At 46.5% G+C, this 11,664-nt stretch overlaps 1 protein-coding gene across 1 annotated transcript; it reads right to left on the reverse strand.

Annotated features, from left to right (window-relative positions):
- Nucleotides 1-6,013: 6,013 nt before the first annotated feature.
- LOC147600930 (trypsin inhibitor ClTI-1-like) lies at nucleotides 6,014-10,817 on the reverse strand. Its single transcript, XM_086747658.1, has 4 exons — nucleotides 10,769-10,817; nucleotides 10,369-10,406; nucleotides 9,574-9,683; nucleotides 6,014-6,089 (listed from the first exon to the last, which is right to left on the reverse strand). Exons 1-4 carry the CDS (start codon nucleotides 10,815-10,817, stop codon nucleotides 6,014-6,016), a joined length of 273 nt encoding a protein of 90 aa, XP_086603784.1.
- Between the last annotated feature and the right edge of the window lie 847 nt (nucleotides 10,818-11,664).

The raw sequence follows: 11,664 nt of genomic DNA on the forward strand, positions 1-11,664 counted from the left end.
CTTACATTTGGTTAGTTACCAAATCTAGACGCGTAAGTCTGTAGGGCCAGATGGGATCTACCCAATGATACTGAGGGGGCTGGCAGAAGTGTTCACCAAGCCACTTTCCATCATTTATCAGCAATCTTGGCTGAGGTCTTAAAGGGCTTTTCCAACCTGAATGATTCTATAATTCTATGATTCTTATTAGATAAACTTAATGATTGATGTGAGTTTCCATTCACAGTTATTTCACTACTGCTTTGTGCATTCTAGTTATATTTATGTCTCCTAATATATTGTGGGGCAACCGTATCCATCAGTTTACAGAACACCACCGATTCCATTTAAAAAAAAAAAAAAAAATCCCCAGAAAGTCTTGGAATCTCATGTTATTGCAAAGCTGGTGTTTTAGAAATTTGCAGTGAGAAACAAGCTACTTGGAGTTTCCCAATGCTTTCCAGAAGGTAAGAGTATGCCTGCAGATAGCTATTGCAGAGCAGCCCCAAAGCTTCCTAAGAGACTCACTCTTCACTTTGACAGATGCTCTTCAAACAGAGTGAAGAGAGAGGGTTCACTCCAGGTGTCCATTTACAGACATCTGCGGCTTGCTGGGTGTCCAGAGGGTACTGGCAGGTAAGAAAAAGAGTTTCCAGGAAACTCAGGCCCTTCTGGGCCAGCAGTTTGAGGCTGCTGCAATATGCCCTAGAACCTACAGAGACACAGGACTATTCCTAGACAAGTTCAACATCTCAGTCCCAGCCCTATTCTCTGCTCCAGAGAGCCTCACAGTCGCATTTTTCATTCCCTTGGCCTCTGTCACTGGGAAAACTGGAACAGAGTAGCTTAAGTAGGAACATGCTTTTGCATCTAATGTGAGAAAGAGTAATTAAGAGCTGCTTAAAAGGTAAAATAAAACAAATGTACCAGAATCTTATATAATTTCTCACCAGTTGACAAAAAAAAAGCACTTAAAACGTTAATTTTTCTGCAGTGTAAAGGTGAGATTGATTCACAGAAGAAGGTCACTTTTTTCTCCTGAGGTCGTCTAGCTAAGAATGCTCTGTCCAGAAACCTGTGCTGCTTCTATGAACAGGGTTTGAAGCAACTGCTGCGTGACCAGCTGGACGATCATAAAGCTAAGATGGAACTCAGTGCAATCTTATGCATGACAATGAATGCCACGGGCTCATCTATGAGATATCTGCCCACTGAATAATTTAATTTTTTTTTAACAAAACGATGTATTGCAGATTGTCTTCGAGCAAACACACTTGGATTCAATGATTAGGAAAAAAGCAAGTTAACTTTGCCAAGCAGGTGAGGTTGACTGTGTACCAAAGACACTAATAGTACAGATGGAAAGAAACAGCTTGTTCTGGTTTTATTTAGTGAGGGGGGGCTAAGGTGGCAGCTTCTGGAACAAGCTGCTCTAGAAGTGGTTCCCCTTTGTTCAGTGGACTCGGCCGAGCCTAGGGCGGACCCGCTGCTGGCCAAGGCTGAACCAACTGGTAGCAGAATGTTCTGTGATAATGCCTCTGTGCTAATGTATTTAAGAAGGGGAAACCAGAAAAAAAAAATAGGAGAGAAGATGTGAAGATGCTGAGCAGGGGCAGAGAGGGGGAGGCGCGAGCCTTGTGGGCATTGCAGGCCTCAGCCTCTGGTCTCCCGCCGGGCGGCTGTGTGGGCCCGACTCAGCCCGGCCCGGCTGCAAGAAGTGGAGAGGAGATGAGATGTGAAGAGATGCTGAGAGGCGTCTGCCTGCCTGTGGTGAAGAATTTTTGTGGTGAGAGGAACGGCTGCAGCCGGCAAGGTCAGTGAAGAAGGAGGGGCAGGAGTAATTCGGCTCCTGACCAGAATTCCCCTGCAGCCTGTGGATCAGCCCAGGTTTGTGCAGCCCATGGTGAGGCAGTCTGTTCCCCTGCAGCCTGTGGTGATGACCGTGGTGGAGCAGGCTGTCCCCCTGCAGCCCATGGAGGTCCACAGAGGGGCAGAGATCCACCTGCAGCCCATGGAGGACCCCACGTCGGTGTAGGTGGAGGCCTGAAGGAGGATGTGGCCCGTGGAGGGCCCGCTGGGGCAGCCGTTCTGGAGGGAGTGCACCCCGTGGAAGAGAGGACCCACGCCGGAGCAGTTTCACAAAGGACTGTGGCCCTCGGGTGGGACCCCACCCTGGAGCAGGGGAGGAATGTGAGGAGTTCTTCCCCCAACGCCAAAGCAGCGGCGTATAACAACGCGTGATGAACTGACCGTAACGCCCATTCCCTCTTCCCCCCTGTGCCGCTCGGGGGGCGGGGGAAGGTGGTAGAGATAATGTGAAGCCCGGGAAGAGGGAGGGGTGGGGGCAGGTTATCTTGTTCTCGGTCTCGTTATCCTGCGGTGTTTTTAGCAATAAAAGTAGTTTTCCCCGAGTCGAGACTGTTTTGCCCGTAATGGTGACTTTAAGGATTTCTCCCTGTCCTTATCTGAAACCTGGAGCCTTTTTTGTTACATTGCCTCTCCCTATTCTCTCGAAGGGTGCGGGGGTGAGAGAGATACTGCGTAGTCTGGCCCCTACTGAGGCTGAACTACGACACAGCTCCTAACACAACGTTTATGCATACAAACGATTATTAATAAGAAGTCTTTCTTACATCCGCACTGAGATCACAAAATAAAAAGTGCTTTAAAAGAAAGCAAATGCTGCCGCCTAGGGAGCAAGATGAAATCCACAAATTTAAGGCCTTCATGCTGACTTGTCTCCCACAGGATTCAGACCATAGCTCCCTGTTAGACCTCTCCTTTCTGCAGCTTTAGATAGGTGCTCTCCCATAGACAAGGGTTTTCAACAGCCAGCAATATTTTTTAAGCCTTAAATGTATCAATGGAATCGTGGTGGGTTTGATACATTTCTGTCACACCCAGGAGTACTTCAGGATCCTCAGTCCTGAAAGACTCTGCTAGCAATTCAGGGAGGGTTGTTACCGCCTCTGGTTGAGAAAACCTGCAAATCCTCAAAAGAGTGACTGAAGCAAAGGGGCTGAGCACATCCAAATTGCCCACAACTAAGCTGGGAGCTGGAGTCCAGCTGTCCCAGAAAACACACCTGCAGTGTCTGCTGGGCAACAGTGTGTGGAGACCAGGAAACATTTTTTTTTACCTACATTTCCTGGACAATTTTATTTTAAAAAATATTTCCACAGGAGGAAGAGTTGGGAATTTAATCCATTAAAAAAGCTCTTCTTGTAGCTCAACCAGGAACAAAATAATTCATATCTACCCTTCATTAGCAAAAGCCAATAAGACATCTTATGACCTTCATTTGACCTAGATGGATGGCTGCACATTCTCCTCCCAGTCAGATCAAGACTGTGCTGATCCTGGGGAGCTATAAAATACCATAAAATCCTAATCAAATAAAATATTATCCGCCCATCAGATAGAAAAGAGATCCTTTCATACCTTGTCTCACGATCTGTTTCACTAGCTGTCGTTCAGCTAGTATAATCCCTTGTGAGCCTCATGCAGATACAATAAGCTAATGAGAATGCTTGTCGTAAGGTTTACTGATGTCTGAAGGTTACAGTAACATCCTTCTGAGTTACTGATTTTAAATAGTTCATAAATGCCATGAGTAGATGCCAGTCAACACTTTGAGCAATCAAAGTGAGATATGGATTTTAATGTCTCTGATAAATCAAACATGGTGGTCACCAAGCATTGGTGAGTTGTCCTGTACTAGTCAACTTTTAATTTCAAGGAGTCTGGGATTTTATCAATTCCTGTCAGAGCCAGGCATGGCATGACTCAATGCTATACACCAGTCTCTCTGGCAAGGAGAAATACATCTCTTTGCTCCAGCTAGAAATGTATGTTTAAACAGTTTGAAGAACAGCAAGAAGTATAAAGCACCATTTAAAATGAAACAAGAGAGAGCAAAAGGAAAGTTGGGCAACATAGCTACAGCAACAAACTTTCAGACCTGTTCCATCCAAAAAACACTTTGCCCGGAGGGTGAATAACAGTAAGCCACCTGAAAATAAAAGTCTAATGAAAATAAATTTATAAAAATAAGGAGATTCTGGGCAACTCCTGCTTTCAATTATTCTGTTTATTTATTACAATAAGAAGAACAATATAAAAAGTTTAACAGAAACATAATCTCAAGAGAAAAGAAGTACTTGGTTTTGTGGAAAAGTTAATGCCGCCCACTCCAGGGAGCTCTGGGTACCAAGATGGAGAGGGCTGCTAGATGCAGTTCAGTGTGTCTGTGGCCTCAGCACCTGGGTACTTCACTGGGCTCTGAGCCTGCCCCATCACCTTGCCCTCCAAGTAACACACTCCGGAAACAGGAAGCATGGGAACACAGTCTGGCTTCAAAAACCTCATTTCTGAGTGACTTCCCTGAGCAGCAAAGGCTAGAGTTGCCAGCAGTGAAACCATTAGTTGGATGATGACTTTGGGAACAATTAGATTGTTGTTCAAATTTTGGGCAACTAGAGCACGTGGAAGTCATCAGTGTTGACCCACTGTAGCCACTGATGCAAGACCCACAGGCTGTCTTTCACTCTTTGCCACTTAATTTTGCTGCTTTAGCAATCTGCCATCTGGACAACTTCCTACCACACCTGTAGGTAAAATGGACCTCTAACAGCACCACCGCAGGCAATCGCATTAAATCGCATACTGAAATTCTGAGACATCAACTTTTTGATCTATAGAGGTTCATAAATGCCAAATTGCAGTACAACACTGGATTTTTGGGTTTTGGTTTTTTTTTAGTTTGGGAAAGGATACAATTATGTTTTACATTCAGCTCTGGAAGGATCCAGTTGACAGCACTGAGGGTCATTTATTTGTGAACATTTATACAGCTAACAGGACTGGAGTTGTTAAAGTTCCCTTGTAAGCACAATTAGTTATCAAAATAGAAATACAAACAGAAACAGCTTATTGTTTCCATCCACTTGCTAATTCATAGCATAGGACACAAGTGCTTTGGCATTTGGCACAATTTGAAGAAGTAAAAATTTCTAGTTCTGGATGTGGAAATGACAGCTGGGAGCACACAGGAACTTTCTCAAATGGATGTGCCACCAATAGAGAAATTGATTTTCCCTCCACAACTGATACCTTGTTGGGAGGCTCCGGTTAGCTTTCTTTTCTGTCCACATACTCCTGTCTCCACATGACAGCTTTAGCCTAAACTTCCAGCCCTCCTGTTGTGCCACACATGACATCCCACCGTCAATGATTAGCCTTTGCATGAAAGAGATGAAAGCAGGCATGTACTGGGAGACAAGGATAGCTTTGACCCTTTAAAGGAACCCTTTAAAGACGGAAGCATTTTTGTTTTTCAAAACCAAAGTCACTGACCTGTAAATGTTCATCAGGCATGAAGTGTGCTGTACATCTCTGCCTGTGCTGCCACTGCCCAGCAAAGCCTGACACAGGCATTGTCCGGGGCCGAGGCTAGAGCAGGCGCCACTTGGCTTGGATCAAAGGTAGAAGCCAAGGTTGTGTGCCCCCTGCCCGTGCCTCCAGCACTCCAAAACAGCCCTTACTTGGGGCAGGAGCAGAGGGTGCCCAGGTCACTGCCCTCGGCTGGCAGAACCTGCAGGCAGGGAGCCAGGGGCAGAGGCTTGGTACGTCAGGCTGCCATCACCAGGCTTTGTTAGCCGCCACAGGAAACCCCTCCGGTGGCTCCCCAGGATCTCAGATCCTCCCAGGAACAACAAGCAGCTGCTGCTGCCAGCACTGCCCACAGTGGAGGTGCTGGGGCCTCCCAGGTTTGCTGTGGGAGTGACACCGGGTACCCATTCATTTCCTTCTCCAAAAAACTGACCTACTGGTATACAGTCAGGACATCTCTTTCTTACCCTATGATCTATCTTGCATGAGAAAATAAATTGCGGTTCAAGTTATAAGTGTATTATGGCTATGTTTATAAACACTTTTTAATACAGGAACAGTATTTTGTTTAAACAGGCAAACTTATTTATTAAGACAGGCTACACAGAAAGTACATTCAAGGCATTGTTGCCATTTGGACTGCCTACATCTGTCTCATTTTCTTGACAGTTGGCTGGCATATTCCGTTCTTGAAAATCTGGACATCCTTCTTATTTTCACTGCAAGTAGAACAAAAATATTTTAGAAGAGAAGCACTAGACTTGGATTTAACAGAGGCATTTCATAAAGAGGACTCGCTCATGTCTTTCTATGTGTTCAGTTACATGCAGCGATGCATTTAATTGCACCACTTATGGCAAACACTACTGCAAAGTAACTGTGATGCAAAGATTTATGAATCATACACACAGAGCAAGTAACTTACCAGAGACAGCCTCACTTCAGGCTTTGTTACTTGTAAAAACCTGATAAAGCCATCTGCAAATCTGAGAAGTATCAAACCACATGGCAAATCCCGCCATGAGGACTGTGTCCATTACAAAGCACTTAGGCAAGTCAAATGTCACAGTCTCTGAAGTGGGAACCAGTTCTACTGCTTACAAAATTTCCCCCTTTCACTTGGGAATTCAGTGGGAACAGTATGCACCCTGATGCATCTCTGCATCCCAGGCTTCACCAAAATTTGAGGGTGTGGTTCTCTGAATGCTGGAATTTTCTTTAAGGAAATTTTAGCCAAGTCTCCCTTAGTTTGGGAACATCAGACTTTTTTCTTTAAGTCCCATACATGGTACTTTGGGGTGCTCCAGTTACAAATCTCAGTTTACCAAGCAAGTACAGATACAAAAAGAAAGTGATAGAATCCAAACTGCCCTAGATCTTCAGTTTGCTTCCCTATCTTAATAGAATCAAGCTGGTTTACTCCTCATGAAATTCAAGAGGCTTGCAATTACCCAAAAGCAGGGACAATCTGTACTAATAGTGGTATCAAGGATCTTTTAACCAGAAGGTAGTGGAGCAGATTAGAAATATGAAAGGAAAAATCAAGCTCAGGGGATGTGAAACAGATGTAAAGATGTAAGGAAAAGTTCTGGCAGAAGGACAGCCCTTACACTAAACCCTGCAGCGGCAGCTTAAGCTGCTGCATCTGTTTCCAAAGACGTGCCTGTAGTGCTGCCAGACTAGGTTTAAACTAAGATCAGCTGTTGTCACTGCTACTGGACACAAAGTGGGGAAGAGATGGGAATTGCATTCTAGCACCCATTTTAAAATGGGTTAGATCTAAGCTTTAAAAATAATAAAAAAAAGGTAGGGATGAAGATCAGCTTTGGTCTTACAGTTAACATGGTGCATTGCAGAACCAGGATGGGCAAGGTTGTGCTGCAGCTTTGCTCCAAGTGTTTTATCCTTGTTGTGTTCATGCCAAGTCAAACACTATAGAACAACAACTCCAGACTGAACTAGAAAGCTACTGAGTATGGCAGCTACTGAATTATTAAAGGAAAAAAAATCAGGATAGTATTTGATCACCTTGTGCTCCTTCAGATCAAAATGCATGTTTCTGAGCATGTAAGATACTAGCAAAAAAGATGGTTAAGACAAAAATCTACCTTGTGTGTGTAACTGGATTAAAGCCCACGTTTCACAGAAAACATGTACATTATGTCTCATACTAATAAGATGTAAGGCCCATCATGGATTACTTAAGGAATTGAGTGAAAATAAACAGATTTGCCTGGAGAACCCTTTGTGCTATGTGCAGTGCTGTATCAGGAATCTGCCATGCACCCATCTGGAATGGAGGGATCATGCCTAAAGATCAAAACGTCCTAGAAATGTAAGGTTGGATCTCAAAGCCCATCATTCTGCTCTGAGAAAGGATCAAATACACTGAGATGCTCTCCTGTCTATATTTCCACAACAATGATTTGCACTCTCTATGTGTGATACTTAGCACTTCTCTTTGACTTCTATTGTACTGATTTCAGTCCATTTCTCCAGATCCCTGGGAATTTTGATACTGTCCTGCACAGATCATTGTATCTCTTGCTATTTTGCAAATTTTTATTGTCTTGTTTTGGATATCCAATTCATTACAAAAATACTGAATTATGTACCACACCTAAAGGAAATACCACTTTATAGCTCTTTCCAGTTTGACTGTAAAACGCTGATCACTGCTTTTAAACCACAGCATTTCAAAGTGCTGTGACTTCATTCTTTAACAATTTCAGCTAAATAACTATTTGTCTTCTTATGTGAACATCAAGGGGAGCTATGTAAAATACTTTACTCATGTCATGGAGCCACACTTTTGTTGCTTCCTACTCTGCTAAAAAAGTTCCTACTCTTGCCAAAAAAAACTAAATCTCACAGATTTGGTTGGATTATTTCTGACAAATCTGTATCGGCTTTGCTTAATCTGTTTTTTACCTCTGGCTGTCTACAAGTCAGTCTCTTAGTAACTCACTCCAACATCGTCCTAGGCAGCAAAGATGGGTAGGCTTCTAATAGGTAACATGCCAGCACCTCTTTTTGCCCCTTTTCACAGATTATACTGTGTGTGCAATCTGTGCAACACACAAAACCCACATTGATTGCCTGGGTTTTTTTTCCAGATTGTAGGCTTAGCAATTCTCTTTGCAATTTGTCATTTGCTTGGATAGTTTGTGATGTATTCTCGTGAAAATGCTACCAAACTCTGCAGATCTGCATACCTTTAAACGTACTTTGACACCTTCTTCAAAATATTATTTCTTTATGTGTTCTTTGATACCTTTGATACTTTCCTTATTCTGGCCTATGTTTCCTCTGTCTTGGCAATTTGAATTTTGTAAATTATCTAGTCTCAATTAATCTTTCCCTCAGCCCAAAGTCAGGAATATATTTCAGACTTCCCTTTCTTGAGATCTGTCTATTTGTAATTTTGTAAATGCCTGTCACTGCTGTTGTGCTACTTCCACTTCCTCCCTCTGCTGGAAACAGAAATCCTGTTATTTCATTTATATAAATTCCTTTCACCATCCAATTCAATTCATTAGCAGTTCCTCTCAGTTTGTACTGGGAGGATGCTCTATAGATGTTTCCAGTCCATCGTAATGGGGGGTAACAATGCTCATTAAGTACTGATTTTGTATGTTTTCAATTTGTTTTAAAAAATGATTAAATTATTAAAGAATAAAATACGCTCTCTCAAATATTAGGAGATCCTTTTCTTGATTTTTAAACAATCTGAATGGCTAAGTAGTATTTTCTCCTAACATCTGGCATTCTTACTGTTCTCTGTGAAAGGAAATATAGGAGACTGGATCTTGAATGTAAACATTATGGAATAAAATCTGCATTTTGGGTGAGATCTTTCATGTTTTCTGATGGGGAGTGCGGAAGAGTCCAGCATTTTATTTAATGGCAACATGGTACTGCATGAACATGACAGGCAACACTCCTCTGAGATGCTTCTCCTTAAGAACTACAAAAGCAAATATTCAATACTCCCAGCTAACTGAAACCAACCTAAGCCGTTTACAGGTACCATGATAAAAGCTGTTGCAAGGGATTGACTGTTGAGAAGACACTGGTAAAACTGCAGTTTAACAGAGTGTGAACGATGCAAAGCCAATAACCTATCAGTTAATTGGGATGTGTGGGTGAATATTTTGCTTGCATATAGGGAAGGGAAAGTTAGGATGTCAGTTAAGTGACTACCTGTTTGAAAGGCAGAGCATACACTCGTTTGAGTAGGTCTCTCCATCGGTCCCACAAACTGGACGGTACTGCCTTGTACATCCAGACACATTATACTTGTGGCAGGCAGGCTGGGGAAGATAGGTACATAAGAAGTCTAAGATAATCTGTTTGAAACAGGCCTCTTGGGCCCTTTCAGATCAGCAGCTTCTGATCTGAGAACTTCTGAAGAATACTGGCACACTTATGCACAGAAAGGAGCGCTCAACAGGAGTTGGCACGGCGTTATCAAGTGCCACATTATCTTTCACGTTCTTATGGGAATTTATCACTTGCGGCTTGGCTTCTACTGCCTAGCATGGCTTCAGCTGTGGTGTCAGGACATAAGCGTGCTAGAAAACACAGCTCCTTCTGACATCTTAACGTCAGAGGGATGGACGGACGGCGAGTCCTTGCAAGGGGCAACCACAGATTGAGCTGGTAAGAGGTGGGAATCGCCAAGGCACGTGTGCTACTGCCCCCAGCAGGCGGGGGGTGGGAACAGCCCCGGGTCTCTCAGCTGTTGGGCATCTCCTGGGGCTGAGCAGGGGTCCCCGAGGGGCGGCCTGGCTCTGGAGGTTTCACCTGCCGTTACCCTCCTCCTCGGGAGGAGCCAGGCCACCCCTCCGGGACCCCTGCTCTGCCCCGCAGCTCTGGAGCCAGGGCCAGGCACTCCTGCCCGGCGTCAGGCCCGGGGCCCTGGGGAAGGGGCCGCCCTGCGCCCGGAGGCCGGGTGGGATCGTCCTTCTCGGGGCCGGCGGGGCGGGCTGCACTCACCGGGAAGCTGGCAACGGCGTCGGAGTAGGAGAGGAGCCCTGTAGAGAACAACTGGCGTTAACGGCGCACGGTCCCGCTTGGATTCCCCCCGCCCCACCCCCCCCGCTTCGCTCCCGGGACCAGCCGGTGTCCGTTACCGGTCCCGGCACCCCCCGACCAGCCGGTGTCCGGCACCGTCCTGTGCCGGTTCCCACCCTGCCGCCGGATGGCTCATGCCCGTCACCGGCCTAGATTCCGCGCCCGCGCCCCCTAAGCCGGCCAGTGCCCGGTACCGCTTCAGATTTCCTCTTCCTTGCGGATGGGACCGGACGGAGCACGGTACCGACCCGCTTCCCCAGGACCGGCTCGGTCCCCCCGCCTCCCCCAGACCTCCACTGCCCCGGCGCCGTGCGCCCGATACCGGCGAGAACGGCGGGGAGCAGCACCAGGACCGGTGTCGGCACCGCCATGTTCGCCAACGGAGTAACGGCCACAGGCGGGCGCGAGGCGAGGAGAGCGCGGGGGCGCAACGGCCGCGGCGGAGCGCGAGGGGCGCAGCGGGCGGGAGCGCGGGGCGCTGGGGCTGGCGAGCGAGTCCGGGCCGGCCCCGAGCTGTAGGTCCCCGTGGGGTCGCTCATCGCCCCCCCCCACCCCCCCCGCCGCCATTTCCACGGGGAACCCCCAGCATTTCCAGTGGCTGGCAACTGCTGATGCAGAAGCCTTCCCGGCACCACGCTCACAGGATGAAAAGCTTTAAACTCAGGGCCGTGTGGGGCAGCAGCCGAGTGAATGGTGGGTGCCCGGCTGAAATTTCAGCCTTCCCCGGGCCTCCCTCTTTGACTTCGTCTCGACAGAGTTGCCCTTTGATTGCAGAGTGTCTTGGGCAAGAGTAGGAGGATGGAAAACAGGCATGCAGTGCCGTGTGGCTCTTAAGGTCGTTGCCCCCGTCTCGTCATAAAGTGACATGAGGGGGCTTGTGCTGAGCTGTGCGTGCGTTCCTGCCATGAGGAAGAGAAAACCGATGCAGCCCCAGCAGTAAAGCCAACCTGCCTGCATTTGCAGTCGTGGGAATGCAGGCCAGCGGCGGCTGGAAAAGCTTGTCACAGTGTCCTGCCTGGGCGTCTGGGCAGCACGGCTCTCCAAAGAGTATCTCATCTGTTAGCCGCTGATGAGAGTGGTTGGCTTTGCAGAGCCCGGGGGCTAGCTTTACGCAGAGTCTGGCTCTGGAATTGTTTTTATGCAGTTTCCTAAAATCTAGGGTATGGGCTCCTTGTAAAACGTCCTACACTTGTGTATATGAGAGGAATTTAGACCTGT

This window comes from Chlamydotis macqueenii, chromosome 4 (genome assembly GCF_036417535.1).
Source record: "Chlamydotis macqueenii isolate bChlMac1 chromosome 4, bChlMac1.mat, whole genome shotgun sequence".
NCBI classification, from domain to species: domain Eukaryota; kingdom Metazoa; phylum Chordata; class Aves; order Otidiformes; family Otididae; genus Chlamydotis; species Chlamydotis macqueenii.

Coding starts and splice junctions, on each gene's coding strand:
- LOC147600930 (XM_086747658.1), bottom strand. CDS start 10,817: ATGGCGGTGCCGACACCGGTCCTGGTGCTGCTCCCCGCCGTTCTCGCC. Junction 10,407..10,768: donor GCTCCCCGCCGTTCTCGCCG/GTATCGGGCGCA, acceptor TGTTCTCTACAG/GGCTCCTCTCCTACTCCGAC. Junction 6,090..9,573: donor ATGCTCTGCCTTTCAAACAG/GTAGTCACTTAA, acceptor TTCTACTTGCAG/TGAAAATAAGAAGGATGTCC.